This window comes from Fistularia commersonii, chromosome 19 (genome assembly GCF_037954325.1).
Source record: "Fistularia commersonii isolate RoL2024-O1a breed Wild chromosome 19, RoL_Fcom_v1.0, whole genome shotgun sequence".
NCBI lineage: Eukaryota > Metazoa > Chordata > Actinopteri > Syngnathiformes > Fistulariidae > Fistularia > Fistularia commersonii.
This window is the reverse complement of record NC_141302.1, coordinates 7756787-7776229: the sequence shown is the minus strand read 5'-3', so window position 1 is coordinate 7776229 and position 19443 is coordinate 7756787. Positions and strand designations below refer to the sequence as shown.

Below are 19443 nucleotides of genomic sequence, written 5' to 3'. Positions count from 1 at the left end.
GACAGCCCCTCCTTCTAAGTACAAGCAAGGGCAGTTTAATGTCATAGCTGAAAATGTACTATGGATGCAGTTTATTTTAAGTCCATAGGTGTTGAAGCCTCATATGTAGTTGGTGGCTTAGATTGAGTTTAGAAAGCAGCAATTGAGAGTGTGTGTATGTGTGTACAGTATATGATATATGTCTATAAATTTTAGACATTGAAAAATTAGCAAATATTCCAGTTTATTTTGACTTTATACAGATGATACTTGAGATTGATGTATTTTTAAACCGGATTATAATTGTGTTACATACAGTGAATGTTAACATTTTGCAATTTTCAAGGCAAGTTGTTTTAATCAATTAAGATCAGATGTAATAATCTGTAATATGCAGAGTGATAAATAGTAAATAGTTGTGGCCCTTAAAAAACAGGAATCCCTTCTCATGTTGGTATTTGGCTTCAGTCCCTGTCCAGATGGTTTAAGGGTGTCCTGGAAAGTCTCAGAAAATAATTATTAGGAATTAGTAGGCACACAGATTAAATCTGCTATACACTGGGCATATACTTTACTGAGATTCAAATGATGGTCATTGATGAGTTTGTAATTTGTTATCTAACTTATTTGGATAAACAGATTTCAATTTTTGCCTAAAATGTATTTCTCTGTTTTGCTTTTGAGACCCTAATTTGCCTAGCCAGACACCAGGTACATTGTCGCACAAATGTCAGAATTTAGGTGCATAACCAGTCAAATTTCATGGGGATGACTTGATGAAAGCATTGATGACATTGATACATTGGTGGCATTGGCATTGGAGTTGTTAAGACTGAGCAGTACTGCTAGAGCAGTAAAGAATAGCTAAATAGATTGTTTGATATAAAGTTGTTCAGGGTGCTATCTACCCTATTCACTGTTTGATCACCACAGCAGCTCTATCAATGCCACTTATAAAAGCTCTGCTTCCATTTGAATTTTTGCAATGAGTGTCTGACAAGCAGCGTCAAATGGACCATCTATGTCAGCCACCTTTGAACAGGTTTATGATAATCCATATTTGTTGAACTGTTAAGAAAGCTTGTTGGCATCTTGTAAGACACTCACCAAACCAAACGTCTGCCTGAAGACAGTTTTCCAATAAAAACACTTTGCATTTTCATGAATTTGGTTATAACTGGCCCCTTTTTCTACTGTAACTTCTTCTTTCAGGAGTTAAATTGTTACACACATGAAGTCACTGTCTGATATGACTGAGCATCAGATGGTGCCTGGTGAGCTTGGCCAGCCTCAAGAGAAGCAACTTCATTTCAGACAATATAAGATAAAGCCATCCAATTACATTTCGCCACATCCATTATTCGAATCATATAATAATTATACTTTGTCTAATTTTTTTGCAAGTTAAAAAAAGAAAGGAAATTCAAAAGAAATAGGTCTGAAAGTACCCTGTTCTGTTTGACAATATAATGGGAAGAGGTAAGATTGGGTAAAAATGGAGGTCACATTTACTTCTACCAGCACAGGCACCTCAAATCTAATGCCGACAGCCGTGTAAAAACACATGTTCCTGTCTTGCTTTCCAGATTTTGCTCTTTGATCTGATAAATTTCAAGGTTCTCACAAAGTCTGTCTTTTCTTTCTCTTTAGGCATGGCTTCTTATATGTGTGTTGGTCCTGAGGGCTATTGGGATCCCCAAGGACCTGACTTTACCAACTGTACTTCCCCCTGGGTCAACCTCATCAGTCAGAAGGTATCAGTCTGCATGATGTAATAGTTGAGAATGTATTTTACGCCTATTTTATTTGTAAACTGCATTGTAGTTACTACCATCAGAAACTGTCATACACTTCATTTAACAAATTTTAGGAGTCAAAAAAACAAAATATTAATAGAGCCTGAGGACAGACAGTTTTAGTATGTCTTTTTCGTGTTTGTGGATTACTCCCCTCCTTTGAAAAAGTTACTATTTGCTTCTTAGTTTTCTATTTATTACTTACTTAAATTATAACTGTGTGATAATCTACACACTGCCTGTACTGGTTTTAGTATGATGATGCAAATTCTCTCCCATACTTTTATTTGTTGTTGTTTTGATTCGTGTTATCATCAGTTATTCTTATTGGTATCCACTTTGTGTGAAGGGAACGTACAAAGTAGGAATTTCATTCCATCGTATGAATCACCACATTCTTATAACGTTCATGACAATAAATATCTTGAATCTTTGCCATTCATAATGCACCATGGTTTTACACCATAGTGCCCTTTAAGTACAGAGTAAGTCACATTTCCTTGAGTAAGAAACACAGTTGGCGTTTGAATATTTGTTGTAGTTTCGATTGTGTGGGCTTTCTCTATTGCTCTTTGTCTCTTCTTAATGGTCAGTTAATGTCATTGATTACCAGCAAGCCACAGTTTCAATGTGTTGTACCTGTGTGCATCAGTGTAAGTGCACATGTTTGCATGCCAGTCAGTCTGTCTGCCCTGTTGTCTCTTTTTGTGTGTGTGTGCTCACGTGTTCCGATGTGGGTGGTTAAGGAGGTGAAAACCAATACCATAGCACAATGCTATAAAAGACTGCTTTTGGTAACAGCTAATCCACACCACTTTCTATCCTCTAGCATGATGCAGCAAGTACTTTTATTTCATACTTCTCAAGCACAAACTATTTGAATGTCTGCCACTGCAGGCAAGTTATTATGCAAAGCCTTGTGTAAAAGCTTTAGTGTTTAAGTCTGTAATAGAATCAAATTTAAAAAAGGTGAAGGTTATTGCAAGTGAGGACTGGGGTTCCAGGTTATGAATTGCAGACTATGTTGAAACTGTTCTCCCCTTAAACTCATCGGACCCCGAGGCATGCGTGTCATTACACTTATGATCGACTCAGTGGCACAAATCTCGGTCCATTAAACAAACGGCAGTTTGGCGATATGGCTAGTGAAGGACTGCTGGCGAAAAAAAATTGACAGGAGAGAAATTATCAGGTACATTTATGGGCAGAGCAGTGCTTTTTGTGTGAAAAGTGTTTGGAAAATCAGACTTTAAAAGTTGTTGCTGAGCTTCCAACTGAGGCTATTAATCCTTCCCATGTTGAGGAATAACTGTTACATCACCGCTAATGAACAATACCTCTTGTTAAATTTACAACAAAGTACTACAAGTGTAGTCTGGCTGTTTGTTTGTATTAGTTTTATATTCAATTTAACTCCTACATTTTGCTTGTTGCTATAAATTTTAAAATCCTCCTATGAAGTCCAACCTGTCTTTCATCAGGAATACACATTGGACACTTAGACCATTGTGCACATAGTTGTAAAATGTGGCTTGGATGATTACATCTTAAGAAAAGCCACCAAATGCAGGGCACATTGTGATGGGATCGTTCATAACAATTGCTGAGGTATTTTTGGGGCTTTTTCTATCACAGAAGCAAAAGTAAATGCTGTGTGTTGCCAAAATAAAGATTAAATAATATCAAGGTTCTGTGATGGCAGGCTCAGATAACTGGGGATAGGACAGTGACAACCGTGGTAGGGCTTCAAGTAAAACCAGATGTGTAATCACCATTTTCCATGAGATTTAGTCGAAACAAACTTATCCGTTCTGTTCCAATTACAAGGGCAATGCAAGAATGATGGAAAGAGATGCAGATGAGTGGAGCGAGCAGAATAATTAACTTCCATCTGCTAATAGAAGGAGGAAGAGATCAAATCACAAGTGGCCATTTGAGACTCACAGCAAGATGCATGTTAATGCCTGATGTGTACTGACTTACAGTTGTCCACTTATAATTACGTCATCTGAGACACATTCTAATGCTAGTCGTAAACATGGAAATAGTTAATTTATATTCAGGTCTATTGTTTTCAACATAGCACTGCTTAATTACTGGGTGGTTTGGGAAACTAATTGAGGTAGAAACATTCTATAGTGTTATAGAATGGAGAATAAAAAAAGAATATAAGAATGAAAAAAGAAAGTGAAGTTACATCAGATATGAAGATAAACATAAAAGGAAAGCTGCATCCTCAGCTGTTTTCATTTTAAACAAGAACAAGCTGGGAAAAAACACAAGAAAAATCTCTTAAATACACATCCCCCCTGGCATACAACTTTGTGAAGACCAATTTAAGCACTATCGTTGGCTCAGTCTTAAAACTCTCAGGCAGCAAACAAAGGTAATACCAGAGTAATTCAGGATTGAGCTTAGTTGCTCTCATTGTGTTTTTGTCAACTAATGTAAGATGATTAAAAAAAGAAGAAAATAATACAAATGTAATTTAACCTCTGAACAGCATCGGACTGTGTAGTACATCCCATAATTCAGGACTACATTGTCTGCTCACAAACTTGGAAACAAGACCAATGACTTTTACACAATAGTCCTATTGTAATGGTATAGTCATACTGCACTGACATTCATCATTTTGTAAATTACTAAAAAGCAATTAATTGCTAGTGCACAAGGATTGTTGGATTAGGCCAATTTATTTTATTGTTTTGAAAGTAGTGCTAAAAAATTAAAGACCAGGTCCTCACTTTATTGCCCCCTCATTGGTTAGCAACTTTTATTTATTGTGACATTAAAACCTGGGGAAAGACCAAGAGGTTTGTGCCACGTCTCATAAGCCAATAAACAAATTAGATCAAAACAAACTGTATTTCGCTGTTGCTTTCGAGATACAGTGTGTAAATATATATTTTCAACATTAAGCATTGGTCTAACTCTAATAAATAAGTTAACTTGACTGCTTGAGATTGTCCTAATGGTCTTTGAACCATTACCAGGGGGGTACAAAGTTAGACGACTAATTTTCAAGTTTCAAATTTCTCAGCAGCATTCAAGCAGAAAAATGAGATGCAGTTTGATAGATGTAATAGTATTTTACCTGCTAAACTGAGGCTTAGTATGTGCTAACTTTATTCTCTTAAAGAAATGACACACGAGTAAAATATAAATTTAAAGTTTTATTTCAGCACTACATTTAATGATGATGAGATATCTTTCCCTTTGCTCAAAAATTAGGTCATGTTTGTAAAAATAAATGCAGTGTCTAGTGGTCTGTTTGAAAGGTGGCAAATTACAGATAAAGCTAAATGAAACCAACAGAATACACCACAGTTCATTAACATTCATCCAGACTAAAGTCACACCTAAATAATTCAAGCTACATCTGCATTAATTATTTTAAATAGTTGATTGTGATTAAAGTCATAGTCGTGATAGTAGTAGTGGTAGCATTTATTTATTTGTTTACCCATATTTAATTTCACTGTATTTAATTTCTAATTAGCAAAGTTAATCACATCTTTCACTCCAATCATCTTTCACTCCAATTATTCAGTCTTTATTAAAATGAGGAATAACTAGTGTCTCCACAAAAGGTAATGCTATTTGAGGTAACTGAGCTGGGGTCATTGGACTGTAAATTTCTCCAGAACCAAAATAGAGCAGCGCAGAGCAGCTAATAGAACCTTGAACACTGATGGAATCCAGGATTAGTTTACTAGCAGACCAACACTCACTGCTTTCCATTTAATGGGTGCAAATTTAAAAAAGAAGAGAAAAAACAGTACTATATTTCATTTTCTTGTTTTTTTTTTCCTCTTTTTTTATTGTTCCATTTTTATTAGTATCTGGTTCAGAATTTGTTTTTGTTAGGTTCTCACCAAACCTGGAGGTAAAAAAACATTACACAGGCTTCTGTGGAGGTTCTCAGTCATCCAGGTCATGGTGAATTCTTGTTGAAATCTTCTTGTCATGGCAACTGAACTTGAATCTCATAACTTGAAGACGTTTCAGACCTCGTTTGAGAACTGAAAAAAACCTCTTGAATGGGGGATGCAACGTCTTCCAGTTCAGAAATTCAAGTCTAATTGCCACGACAAGAAGATTTCATCAGAAATTACACAGGCTTCAAACTCCAACTAAAAGTGAATATACGGATGCCTCTATCTCATCTGTGACAGACACTATTGCCTCAAGAAGCGGGGCTCCCCATTAGTTTCATAAAGGTGGAGAAAATCCCTCAATGGTTCATTCCATAATTGCTTTGGGATATAATAACTAATTCACACTACATTTAGCAGAGTACCTCACCACATTAGGGGTGTTCATTACAGCTAATATAAAAACCAAATAATAATTTTAGGGTTGTATACATTACACATACATAGTGTAATTCAATTTTTTATGTACGGACAAAGAATTAAAAAAGCAGCTCAAAATCTCAAAATCTTTGTACTTAAGACCTTAAGACACTTTATTGACTTGACTTGTTACTTAGACACTTTATAGTTTTATTTGTATTTCTTATTCTCCCCCATGTTTTTTATACTGTTTATACAATTTCCTACTATTATTTATTATTGTTATGTTTTACTTGAAACTCTGGTACAACAATTTCCTTCGGGATAAATAAAGTTATTCTTATTCTTATTCTTATTCTTAGAATGTTATTAAACAAAGATTTCCCCAATTGTTGATGGTTATAGAGGGATATATGTTTCATTTTTGCCTTAACACTAATCGAGAGATAATATGACAGTGTGATTCAGTCTTTGTCCTTTTTTTTACAGCTGAAAGCTGGTGAAACAGCTGCAGTCATTGCCAGAGAGCTGGCAGAGCAAACCAAAAGTAATCTCCAGGCGGGGGACATCACCTATACAGTTAAAGCAATGGTTCAACTGGTGGATCTTCTTGATGTGCAGCTGCGGAACCTCACACCAGGTGGCAAAGACAGTGCAGCACGAAGCCTGAACAAGGTACTGAAAGACACCTGCACTCTCAGCACTCTTGCTTCTTTCCTTCTTTATAACAGCTTTCTGCTTTGTTTGTATTGTCATCATGGTTCCAAATCTTTACTAAATCTTGAAATACCTGCCAAAATAAAATCAAACCATAAAAGTCTGACAAGTTCGTACCCTTTTACTGATGTGCTATGTAGCTCGGGCTCGGATGAAACGATATCCGGTATTTTCTTCTGGTCTGCATACTAAAAATGGAACTGTAAATCTAGAGGATTGCTGAGACACATTTCTTGCTCAAGTATCATTTATTATGCTATCAAGTTCACTTTGATGTAGTTAAAAGATGTTATCCCATATGACATGCACTACATTTGCACCACTTGATTTTTGCTAATGGGACAGGGTGAAATTTCAGAAGGCTTGATCTAAATGTTATTGTTGGAGTGTAAGAGTTAATTTTTGCTGAGCCTGAAGCTAATGCATTTATTCCCCATCTCACTGCAGAGCACAATAAGGGGCACTCAGGCAAAGCTCGCTAAAATAATTCTTTCTCACTGCTGAGCAGCCAACGGAGGAGCAAACATCAGTGAAATTCAAAATGTCAGTTGTTAATTTGTTGGAACGGCTTCAGTTGGAGATGAACACGAACACCTGTTCTCAGATAGCTTTTTCGAGACGTTTTTTATTTCATTGCCACAACATACACAGATGTCCCCATTGAGATTTTAGTGCCAGTTTTCTCCAGTGGAGAGGGAGGCAATAAAGACGGCCAAAAGGCCTCCGTGTGTGATGAACAAATTCACTTTGAGTAGCAACTAGAGTTTATACTACCTCTTGGAAAATAAATTAAATTAGATTAAAAAAAAATCATAAAACACAACATCAAGTCAGAGATAACTGCTGTGCTCAAAATTACTGCTGTTGTCGTCAGTTTTTCCTTATGATGAGCAAATTTCAGAAAAAAAGAAATAAATGGGACGAGGCTCATAAAACAGCCATTTTTTAAGGGTCACCTTAGCGTATCTGCTTGAATAAGCAAAACAGTGTTTTTTTTCATGTAAGCGCAAGGGCAACGTTATAGAAAAACTAGTGGTCTCACTTTGTTTTACATTCATCATTTCCAGTGAGACTTCCCCAAGGAACTACTAGAGCCCACAGAACTCTTCCACCATGCTCTGGCAGTGGCTGATGTTTACTTCCTGAGTTCAATCATTTTGACACAATCTGCAAAGAGCTTAGCGAATTGCAGATTCTTTTTTTCTTTTTGTGATAGTCATGCAAAATTCGCTGTGCCAGCAGACAATGAAAGGACTGAGTTGGCAAATGGTGAGATCAGTGTCGTTTTCATGATCAAAGGGTTGCTGGCTAACGCTCCAGACGGGACCATTTCCAGAAGAGTGGGCTGTGATGTAAAGCAAGAGGCTCCTTTATGGGGGAATACAAGTCTTTGGACTTCTGCATGGGATTTTGCATTTTACTGTGTTGCTCCACAATAGCTCTGTTGGCTTCCTTGCTTGTATCAGAACTCAATTAAAAATCATTTACTTGCTATGCAGTTCCAATTGAACGTCTTTGAGCTGTAGATTCCTGTCAATTTTATCAGGTATACTGAATTGTTGTGAGCATCAACTCTCTAGCCACAGTGTAAGAGGCTGAAAAACAGATTGGTTGCTCTGTGTTAAGACAGAAACTTCTCGAGTGAAAAAAATACTAGAAGAAATTGAAAATTTCAAATCATGTTCAAGAGTAACAGTGTTGAATGCTCCAAATGATCTTGCATGTTACATTGAAGTGCTAATCTCAGTTTCTTTGTTTTTTTGGAGGTAAGGTATAATTATGTTTTGTATTGTTTTTTATACTGTCCATAGTTAAAAGTCTTAATATGTTTTTGTAAGGTACAATCTTTCACTTTCTACCACATGTGCTTCAAGTCCAACTTGAGGAAATGTTGTCAGACTTTCCTAATGAATGAATGTTTTTTTTCTGCCTTTTCTTTTTTTTTTTCCTTTCTGGGTTGCAGCTGCAGAAAAGAGAGCGTTCTTGCCGATTTTATGTGCAGGTATTTGGACAAAAGTATTCCTCATCCCTACTGACCATAGTGGAAATTGTGATGAAACTATCATTTTTCATATAAAATGAAGTTTGACCTTTTCATTGAGAAATAATGACAAAAAAGAAAGATATATAAACATCAGTGTTTGAATCATTATACCTTTGTACTTTGCCAAATCAAAGGGTCAAATTTCATACATCCATGTAAGTTTGTCATCTGCCACCCAAACCCTTAGATCTTTGCATCAGGTCATGTTTTTGCATGCGTGCATGCGCTGTTATCATGTGATAAATGTCCAATATCATACTCTTTTGCTTTTAATGTCAGTTATCAATTATTCATCGAATTCGCGCTGTCAATCCCACATCTGCGTGGTCTCCAGTAAAATGTCCAACTTAAGTAGTGAGGATCAATCAAAAGTAAATCACTCTAGGAGTACAACAGTTTCCTATGATTATCATGAAATGTTGAAGAACCTTGGTAGTACCTAATTATATGAGTATGTCAACTTTTAACTATGTCAGCTGAAGTCCTGACATGTTATGCTTTGCCCTGATCCATAATGCATATGTGTCCTAATTTAGGAGTGTATAGCTTCACTCAGCTTTCTCTAACTCTTTAGTGGTTTTGTTTTTCCTTGGTTGACATATAAGCTGTCATCAGGATTACTTTCACAGCTACTTTAAGTTGCTATGCTTTTTCTCTATCCAAGTGGCTGCTGAATATAGACAGGAGAGCCAGATGTTGTGTGGTATGTTCAGCTGAAGCCAGAAACAACAGCACATAATCATCTGAGATATGTAAAGTCGTGTGTGATTTTGTCATCCGTTTGACCCCATTAGCAATGTATACTAGAAAAGACAAAATTAATTTTTTTATTTTTTTATTTTTTTTGAACAGTAATGTATATTTGTGTATTCGCATTCCTTTTTTAACGATTAATTTCCTTGGTTGGAAAAGTTGTGCTTTGAATGCAGTGTACTTATTTGGCAGTAGATTATTACTTTCTGTTAATGGACACATTTTGCCTAATAATCTCAACAAAATTACCCTTGCTACATTCATTATGTGGCAAAAGTGTACATCATACTCCATTATGTAGTCTGTTCATCAACATTTTCTGCCAAATCCTTTTGGGAAAGGTTAATTGTGTCTAAATAAAAGTTTTTTTAAATTTTTTTATTTGAAGCAATTACTTGGTTTTGCCATTAAGCTGAAAATGTTTTCATGGATTCAAAGAGTAATCTCCAGTGACCACAGCTGAGTTATTTGCTAATGCATGCATTGCTGGTGGGATGATGTTTACATGCACAAAAGATCTGTGATGTCACAACCCTCGAATTCAGGAACTTCCTTTGGACTTAAAATTGCAAAATCTTTCCAAAGATATTAATAAAATTAGACTGGTGTTATTTTTGCCATAATCAAAAGACATTTCACCATCTCCTTTTCCTTCTCCCAAAGGATCTATGGAAATACTGTTTTTTACACCCAAGTGTTGTCTGAATGATCCCTTAAGTTTTTATTCGATCATATTTCTATTTATTTTTAATGGGTTTAGGCTCACATAAATTATTTCTGTTTTATGGTGAACAGTGGACCAAGTGTATTGAATCTAAAAGAAAAAATGTTCTCTGGATCTGTCTTTGAATTTGCTCAGCTTATCCTGTAGTTCCTCAGCCATGGAAACAGACATATTCAGGTTTATTTTGGCACATTTAATCATGGGAAAACAGGGCCACTTATTCGATGTCTTCATTATAAACTACTGGGCCTTATTGTGTCAGCACTGGTAGTGGTGAGACTGGGCAGGTTGTTCATGATGGACTTTCAGCAATTATTGGCTTCTGAAAGACTAAACCCATCCCACAACAAACATCACAAAGTATAGTCCTTGTCTCCTGTATGTGAGACTTTTCAAGAAATTCTTTAATTAATTCTTGAAAACACTATAGAATGAAAATTACCGGGATTCAGCTGATGGGACAAAAAATGCATCAAATGCTACAAATCTTTTTTCATGTATAACATCTTTTTTTTCACAATACAGCAAATGTGTTTTACATACATGACTACTGTATACTATGAACTACTGTGCACAACACAGCAATGCATGTCTTCTTCTGCTTTGTTCCCTCACGGTTTGACAAAATCAAACAACAGTGAAGTACTTTCACTTGACAAAGCGGAATAGCAGTGCAACATCTGTGGCCTTCGGTAAACACCGGCCCCCTGCACACCGGGCTTTCATTGACTAGGGAAATTGGACAATGATTTCTCCAAAAGGGCTCTGGTGGTTGTAGTAAGTGGGATTAGCAAAGGAATTGAGGAGAGGTGCACCTGCCTCTGCCATCCTTCTGCACCATGTATGATGCTAAAAACAGAATTTGACAGTCCTGCAGGGGAAGGCAGATTGTGAGGGTGCAGGTGTAGCAATGGCAAATAGGAATGGAGTTCCAAATGAACACGGCTTATTGATGTCTACATGGGCTTAGAGGAGAGTTCTGGCTTGATGGAGGGCTTATTAAACAGGAAGTTAAATTCACCTTGCTCTGAGATCTTTATCTCTTGAAAACAATTTGGGTAGGTGCATTAATAAAACCTTTTTTCTGCTGTCTCAGTTACATATCTACATACCGTTTATCTAGCAATCTCCCTACTCCAGACAAATCACTGATGTAATGTAACTACTGTTTTTTGTTGATCATAAATACTGATCTTTGCTGATGCATGAAAGCCAGTTTTATCCCACATAACACGATATAGCTTTGATTGACTAACGAAGCTTAATGATCAACTCTTAATGTTCTCATTTCCCCTGAAGGAATGTTTCTTTGTTGTGCCTTTTGATATTGAACAAACATGATGAAAATGGCGGATCACCTCCCATGCCTCGTAGTAATACTAATGGCAGTATTTTCATAGGCTGTGACATTATGGTCCTAGAATTACTGTGATTACATCTATTTTTGTTGTACTTAGCCACTCAAACACACTACCTTCAATTGCATCTTTCCTTGATGCTTATTTTGCTCAAGAGAAATAATGACATTAATTCTGCTGTGAAACATGGCCTCAGTAGGAGCTGTGTGAGTATTACTTATTTTTTAGGAAAGCGGGGATGTCACGCTTTTACCCCTCATTAAAATTCTTTATTTGTCAAGATAACCAGAAGGAGTATCACTGTTCAGGATGACCTTAAAGCAGACTAGGGAGTGTGGCTCATCTATCAAGACAGCAATAAGACTGTAAAATTTTGCAGAGTAACAGAATAGTGTTATTTTCATTTTACTTGGTGTGTATTTTCCATTTTTAAGTTATTAATTTATGTGGATTTATTTGACGGTTTCTGTGTTATCCTGGCATCAGTAGTATGAGTATGATTACGACTATGATACTAATACTATCATAATATCATTAGTATGTACCCTATTCCTCATCCTTTGTCTACCACTTATCCTACACTTTGAGTGTAGGATCGCCATCAAGGAGAGGTTGGATACACTCTGGACTGGTCACCTGTCAATTCTATCGCCACATATACAGATAACGAAAAATTCACTCATTCACACACGAGGGCTATTTCCCTTTTTTTACGTTTTCTTATTGTTTGACTATAGGAGGAAACCTTGAATATGGGGGGGGGGCATGCAAATTCCACAGAAAAGGGTCCCCTGTCAGAATCGAACTACGAGCTTTGTCAGTATAATGTAACTCTTCCCCATGGTGTTTTTAATCACTTAAATGCAAGGGAGTGTTTTGTGTGCTTTAAGTAAATTGAGAGCAATATAAAAACAAATTGGTAAGGAAAGGGAGACTTTTTGCTACTGAACAAGTACGTTATTACATTGAAATAATTACTCATTTTAAATTAGTATTATAATTATGTTTCTCCTCACAATAGTAGTAGTGTTATAATTTTACACCTTCTGCTATACATGTTTGTACATAAACGCCACTTATCTCAGAGAGAGGGGCGGTTCATAAAATATCACCAGCTGTCTTGCATTTTAAGGTAGTAAGGTAAATTAAACAAGCCAAAAAATCCAGAACTGATTCCTAAACCATTCCAACACATATTGTAAGATATGAGATAACAGAATGAAGAGGATACTCCATCTTGTTTGTATTAGTTCCCCTACCCCATTTTGAGGCAAGCGTACAACATCACTAAGAGGAAATGGGTATGAGGCACTCAATAGTAAACAGTAAGGGATAAGAGGGGGTTAGGAAAAATAGGGGATGGGATGAGGGGTCAGTTTGAGTGCATGCACACAATTGAGCCAGGAAGGGGAGAGGAAGATCAACCTCAGCCAGAATCAATTTCACCAACCTAGAGTTCATTTCATCAATCAGCGCAGAGATAGAAGAGTATACACCGTGGGTTGGCTTGGATTCCTGCCAGCTCTTACTAATGTCCACTTCTCCCTTCCTCCCTTCTTTCCTTCTGCATTGTACAAATGGGCCGTGTACTGCAGCTTTTTCCCTTGTTCCAAGTCGAACATTCCAGCAGCGACTTAACGACTTTCCTCATTCAACAAGAAATGGAATGTGGAATTCCTATTGTAATTTATACTGGGTTCCATTCAGCAAAGCAAAATAAAATACTGCAAAATGGCAGGGAGTTTGCCGCAGCAGAGTGAGCAACAACATTTGGCGGATGGAGTAGCAGCGTGCTAATAGCAGTAAAATTGCATCTAGCCAATATTGTGTCTCTACAACCCAGCTATACAGGCTGTGATGATGGTACTGGTAAGGTGCTTGATTGCACCTGACACTCCCCACAGCCCAATCTTCCCACTGAGTCTGGAAATGATGTTGCTCTTTGTTTGATATGATTAAATTTAAAAACTGAAAAAAAGAGTCCAACATTTTCAAAATGCAGACGAGCTCCAATGTGCCTGAAAAGTTGGGGTCATGAGATAACTCATATGGTTAGAGCTTGAAAACATGAAGAATAATGCAGACTAGGAGGGCAAAAACAAACAGAGGGAATATGTATACACAAACACATTCACACTGTTCTGTAAAGATTTGAATGATGCAAAAGCTACAGCAGAGTTGTTACATTGCATATAAATGTGATATATGAGTGATAAAACAACAACCAAAAGAGTTATGCTGACCACATGAAAAGAATACATATCACAAAGCTAACTTGCAGAAATAGGTCTGTGAAATACATGCAAGATAAGAGAAGCGCATCAACCTCCTTGCCTTACCAATGTGGAAAACATATTTTCCAAAAAGTTAACTATTTCTTAAAATGCATTTTGTATGTGAGCAGTTGTTTACAGTTATAAACAATGTACCGCTATCAGAGCATAAGCAACTGCTGCTTCATCGTCAGTCTGTCTTGTGGATTTCTTTACATAACACACTTACCTTGAAAGATAGCATCCCTGTTGTGATAATTCGAGTCTCAATCATTCCATTCAACTTTGAACACATATTTTGTTGCGATGCAGGCTGTGTAATTTGTCGGCACTAACACACATTATAATCAGAGTAGACAACTTCTATGTCATCCTTGAAATTTGGCCTCAAATTGTAATGAAGGTTCACTTTTAAATGCCAATCCCTGACTCCTATTATAAAGCATTGAAGGACGTGGCATCACTGACAGAAACTGGAATGTTTTTCACAACACAACAAACAACACATTTGTTTTTCAGTATTGCCATTGAATTAACTCTTTTTACTTTAGGTGAACTGTTTTATAAGTTATAGGCTTATTAACTAACTTAACTAATGTGTATCATAGAAAGGCATTGTTTGAATAAAAAGAAAAAAAAAACAACACGAATATAAATATATATATATATGCACACACACACACACACAGAGTGGTGTAGCTTTATATAATGAGCACCTGAAATGAATAAGGTGAAGCTCAAGTATTAGTGCCATCACTCATTTGTCAATGTGAAGATAATAGTTTAGTTTGTGTCAGACAATGTCATTCTTTGGTTTGAGTGAGGTGAAATTGACATGCTGCAGGCATATTAATCATGTTAATGAATTTTATGCACCATAGTGATTTGGTAATCTATTGCTTGTACCATGATTGAATATCAGCTTTATTGTATCACTTCAGTTGATCATTTAAATGCCTGAAGGGCCAGTAGGAAAACAATCTAAATTCCAATATTCATTTTTGTTACATCCAGTATGCCCGGCTCTTCTGTTAATCAATTATACATTGTATGTTCCTTCTCTATCACATTTCTGTCCCATCCCTCCGGCATATGAAGAACTATTCATCTGCAATGTTCTTTATATCTAGCTCTTCTTTTTGAGAAAAAAAATAAGAAAGCCTCCTCTGCAGGTCTATCAATCCTTCTTCCTGAGAACCATTATTTCGGTGTTTTAAGCAGTGCTGAGGAAAATCTTGCCATGGTGAAGACAGAAAAAAGTCAGTGCCTGAAGAAAAGGAGCTCCTTAAATAAAAGCGAATCAACCTCTGCCTCTTGCTGAATGTCAAAAGGTGTGATTGGAGACTGGCTGCAGATAATGAATAATTATATCAAAGATGCTGGACTATGCATGTACGCGGGTGCACAATGTGTGCACAGTCTTGAGTCTGTGTGTGTGTGTGTGTTAGTGTGTTAGTCTGTGTGTGTGTGTGTGTGTGTGTGTGTGTGTGTGTGTGTGTGTGTGTGTGTGTGTGTGTGTGTGTGTGTGTGTGTGTGTGAGTCAGAGTGTGGGTGGCGTAACGTGTGTAGGGTATGTTTTGAATGAGGAAAAGCCAGCTGGTGCCATTTGAAATTCTCCACCAGTGCCAGTGAGTTGAATATGATGATACCTCTATCTCAACATGCTGTCACATTGGCTTGAAAAAATCATATGACTTAACACTATAAGGTCATAGCGAGATCAACTGCCTTTCAGTTTTACAACCTAAGGGTCTGTAAAATCAGCTTTTCCCCCTCTTAATCGGAAATTCATTTTAGAATTACAAACTTGTGATTTGTCTTATTGCCTTTGGATTTATCCTCATGCTGTTTTGGAATCATTTTTATAACTGTGTCATAATCAAAACATGGATCTCAGCACAGATAAATTAATTTCCACCAGAGCTGCCCCTTTTTTTTATAAGTTTTCCAGAGCATAGTTTGAATGGTTTGTTTAGTTTGTCCGGATTTCACAAGTGAATAGAATACTTTTTGAAGGGAAGCATGGGGATGAATGAAGCGGACAAATTTCTCAAAATCAGAGATCATTTTTGCTTCTACATCAGTTATCCTAGTGATGCCGCGATTGTTCCCTTTATTACAAGAGTAGGAATTCCCCTAAAACATATACTTTCGACACCCTTCTTGACTATAATGGATTAGAAATTGCTTTTTCATCCAATTGCATTTAGACTCATTTCACTTTCAGAAGCGCTGGTACCAGGAGCGATCAGCTTTGCTTGACCAATTAGTATTCAATGCATGAATCTTGCCATTGGCATTTTTAAATCTTTAATGGCTCTTAATTTTTCATCTTGTCTTGTAAATGTTCCTATTTCTTCCTTGCTTACTAGCTTCAACATTGTTGCAGGGAGATTAAAGAAGGCATTTTACTTTTTTGCTGCTCTTAGCATGCAGGACAGATGTGAGCTAAATGGTTACAACTACAGTCGTTGTTAACAGCAAACATTGTGTTCTGTATATCCATTGGCTGTGGACACTAATGGTTCAGTCTTGGGGCTTTTTTTATGATAATGCTTATGTGTATTGGGATTGTCTGCATGGAAGAATATTTATCGTACCAATTAAAGACTCTAGCCCCAGGTCATGTAAGAACAGGCCTCTAGTCCAGCAAGCATCAGCTCAGATTAATTTACATGATTAATTCTTCCTTCAGATAAAGAATAACAGCAACAAAAGCCGGCAAACAAAATACCCATTGGCTTAACTTTACATTCAGGTGCAATGAGTTGATCCATGTCCAACAGCATAACTTTTAAACAATTGGAAAAAGAATTTATGAAATTGGTCAGAGGACATACAACTATTAAAAAAAATGGACAGTTTAAATGAAATAGTGTTAAAAAAAAAAAAAAAAAGAAAGTAATCTTTGCACTTCCATGTTAAATCCCACAGGACTGTGAAATGTGTTTTTTTATTCTGGCTTTTCATTCATCTTCACTCAGCCATGCTGTTTATGAAATCATCATGTCAAATGATAGCTCAACTTCCTTTTGCTAAATCAATGATTTGGCTCCTCTAGGCCATGGTGGATACGGTCAACAACCTGCTGCAACCCCAGGCCCAGGTAGCATGGAGGGAGTTGAGCACAGGAGAGCAGCTGAGGGCTGCCACCATGTTACTGGACACAGTGGAACAAGGGGCCTTCATCCTGGCAGACAACTTGCTCAAGACAGATATTGTGCAAGAAAACACTGACAACATACGTAAGTAAAACTGTCAATAAAATATGAGGTCTCAGATTATTGTAGAGTATAGCAGCATGGACCACATTTTTCATGTATTAAAGGAACAATTTATATGCACATCTAGAGAAAAAAAACTGCTATTAAACTTTATATATATATATATACATATACATACACACACACACACACACACATATATATATATATATATATATATATATATATATATATTAAAAAAAAAGTTTTATATATATAAAACTTTTTTTTTTTTTTTAATCAGAGAATAATATTGAAAATTGAATGTTTAGCTTAGCTCTGCCCCCTGTCAATTGTTTCATTGCTCAGTGTTCTTGCTGGATGCACTCGGGTAAGAAGCTCACTGTACAGCTATTGATTCAGGCTGCTGCCATATTGACAGCAAAGCTTTTGAAGAATTGTGAAGGTCACTGGATTAATCCTTTCTTCCTTGAAGAAGGTTAAGTTTGGCAGAGCCGTTTTTGGCTTATGGCAGTCAGCTGTAAATTCACAATTATTGTGAAATGATGGGGTTATATTTATGTCAATTACTGGTCAGAATTTACCACTTCTTGCAGATAGGAGATTAGTGCTCATTAGTCATTGTGCAAAGACGGCGCAATTACAGATGACGGGATTTCTGTGAAACCTGGCTAATTTTCAAAACTGGGCATATCCATTGTTTAAAGGTAAAAAATATGTATTTCATAGTTTCATCTGAGAATCATTCATATCACACAATGCAAATGCCAATAAATGCATATTGTTGCCAGTGCTGCCTAATGAGGTCACATTAAAAAAATATAAAAATCCTTCACTGTTCTCTTTAAAGAAATTTTGGCTGTCGAACTATCTCTCTCCCTTTACATCCATCCATACTATTTCCTTTTTTTCGAAGGGATTTTTTTCAATATCTGGCAAGTCTGCTGAGTATTGAGAGGCTTTGGGCTTCACTGGAAGGTGAATGAACTTACGCCGCTGTGGAGATTTTTCCAGCACATAGTGGTATTCTAGTTAATTATGTGCTGGTGACATGTTTACTAGGCCTTATCTCTCTGTTTGCTCGGCTTATATTTTTGCAGCCATTTGGCTTTGCTGGCCCCTGCAATCCCTCATGCCATGCAGTGTAGTTAAATGAGGACGAGGAGGCCCAATTAGACATTGGTAATTACTGCAGCAGCTAATTATTGATCTTCAACGTTGAATTATGTGTTAAGTTAAGGGTTTTGTGTCTACGCAAAAATTTCAACCAGGTGACATGCTCCCAACATCGGAGGAGCTGTTTTTTTTTTTTTTTGTTCAAGTGAATCTTGAGCAATAAAAAAATGTTCCAGTTTAAGTCTCAAGCTGATAATGAGATCTATCTTCTTCACTTTTAAAGGATAAGGATATTTACTCGCCTATTGTGTCTGTGTTTGTGTTTACTTGTCACTGTGTGTGCTAGTCTAAAGCTCTGTCTGCACAAGTGTACCTCTCTCTCCACATGATAATCTGATGAACAGATTTCTGCCGATTACTGTGTTATTTAAACCAGCTTTGAAGGTATAGCCTCTGGGTCCAACAACTACTATGGCATCAAAGAAATTCCCTAAAGCCAAAGTAAGCTCTTTTACACAGCCACACAGGGAAAGGAGTGGGAGAGAAGGAGTAGAAAAATCCTTCCTTTATTCAAAAGGCAAGCTTGGAATCCAGGGAATTGTGAGCTATCTCGGGTATTGTCTTAACTAAGTTGAATAGGAGTGTGTCACCCACACCCCCTGGCCTTTGCAAAGACACAGGCGTGCTCCTATAAAGAATTTTTTAGACATTTTTGGGAGTCTTAGTATGAGAACAGATTCTAAAAGAGGATTGATTTTCGCTTTTGGTCTAGTTTTTCTTTTTGGTCACTTGCCGTTATCAAAGTCAGAGATGCTGTATTCCACTGATCATTAGTTGGATCACTCAGTGAATGGTTTATCAGAGTTTGGAGAGTCTGTGCTTCATGTCTTTTAGTCAAACTGTTAAAGTTGGGCCCTTACTTAGTGTCCTCAGAGCACTGAATTGAAAGTACTGATGTTTGGACAGATGGCAGTTTGTTTCATATGCCAACTCTGTCATGATCAGACATAACTCTTTCAGATGTTGACTGGACCTCAGACCAAACACTCTAATGGATATAAGTATCTAGATTTCCAACTGATCAGACTAAGAGGAAGTGCAACATAATGCCAAGTGCATAATACAAAGTGCAGGGAAAATGTGACAGACAACGCCCTGCCC

The 19443-nt window shown here is 36.9% G+C and overlaps 1 protein-coding gene across 13 annotated transcripts in view; it reads left to right on the top strand.

The window, feature by feature from the left end:
* The window catches only part of LOC147223620 (adhesion G protein-coupled receptor L3), a 222742-nt gene that overhangs the window by 153460 nt on the left and 49839 nt on the right, over window positions 1-19443 (top strand). For 10 of the 13 annotated variants that reach the window (XM_086165516.1, XM_086165510.1, XM_086165508.1 and 7 more), the window contains 4 exons: window positions 1630-1733; window positions 6563-6748; window positions 8754-8792; window positions 17004-17187. In XM_086165516.1, coding sequence (XP_086021642.1) covers window positions 1630-1733; window positions 6563-6748; window positions 8754-8792; window positions 17004-17187 — 513 coding nt within the window. The remainder of the gene's footprint in view (window positions 1-1629; window positions 1734-6562; window positions 6749-8753; window positions 8793-17003; window positions 17188-19443) is intronic. The other 3 variants (XM_086165512.1, XM_086165517.1, XM_086165511.1) reach the window with 1 other exon arrangement.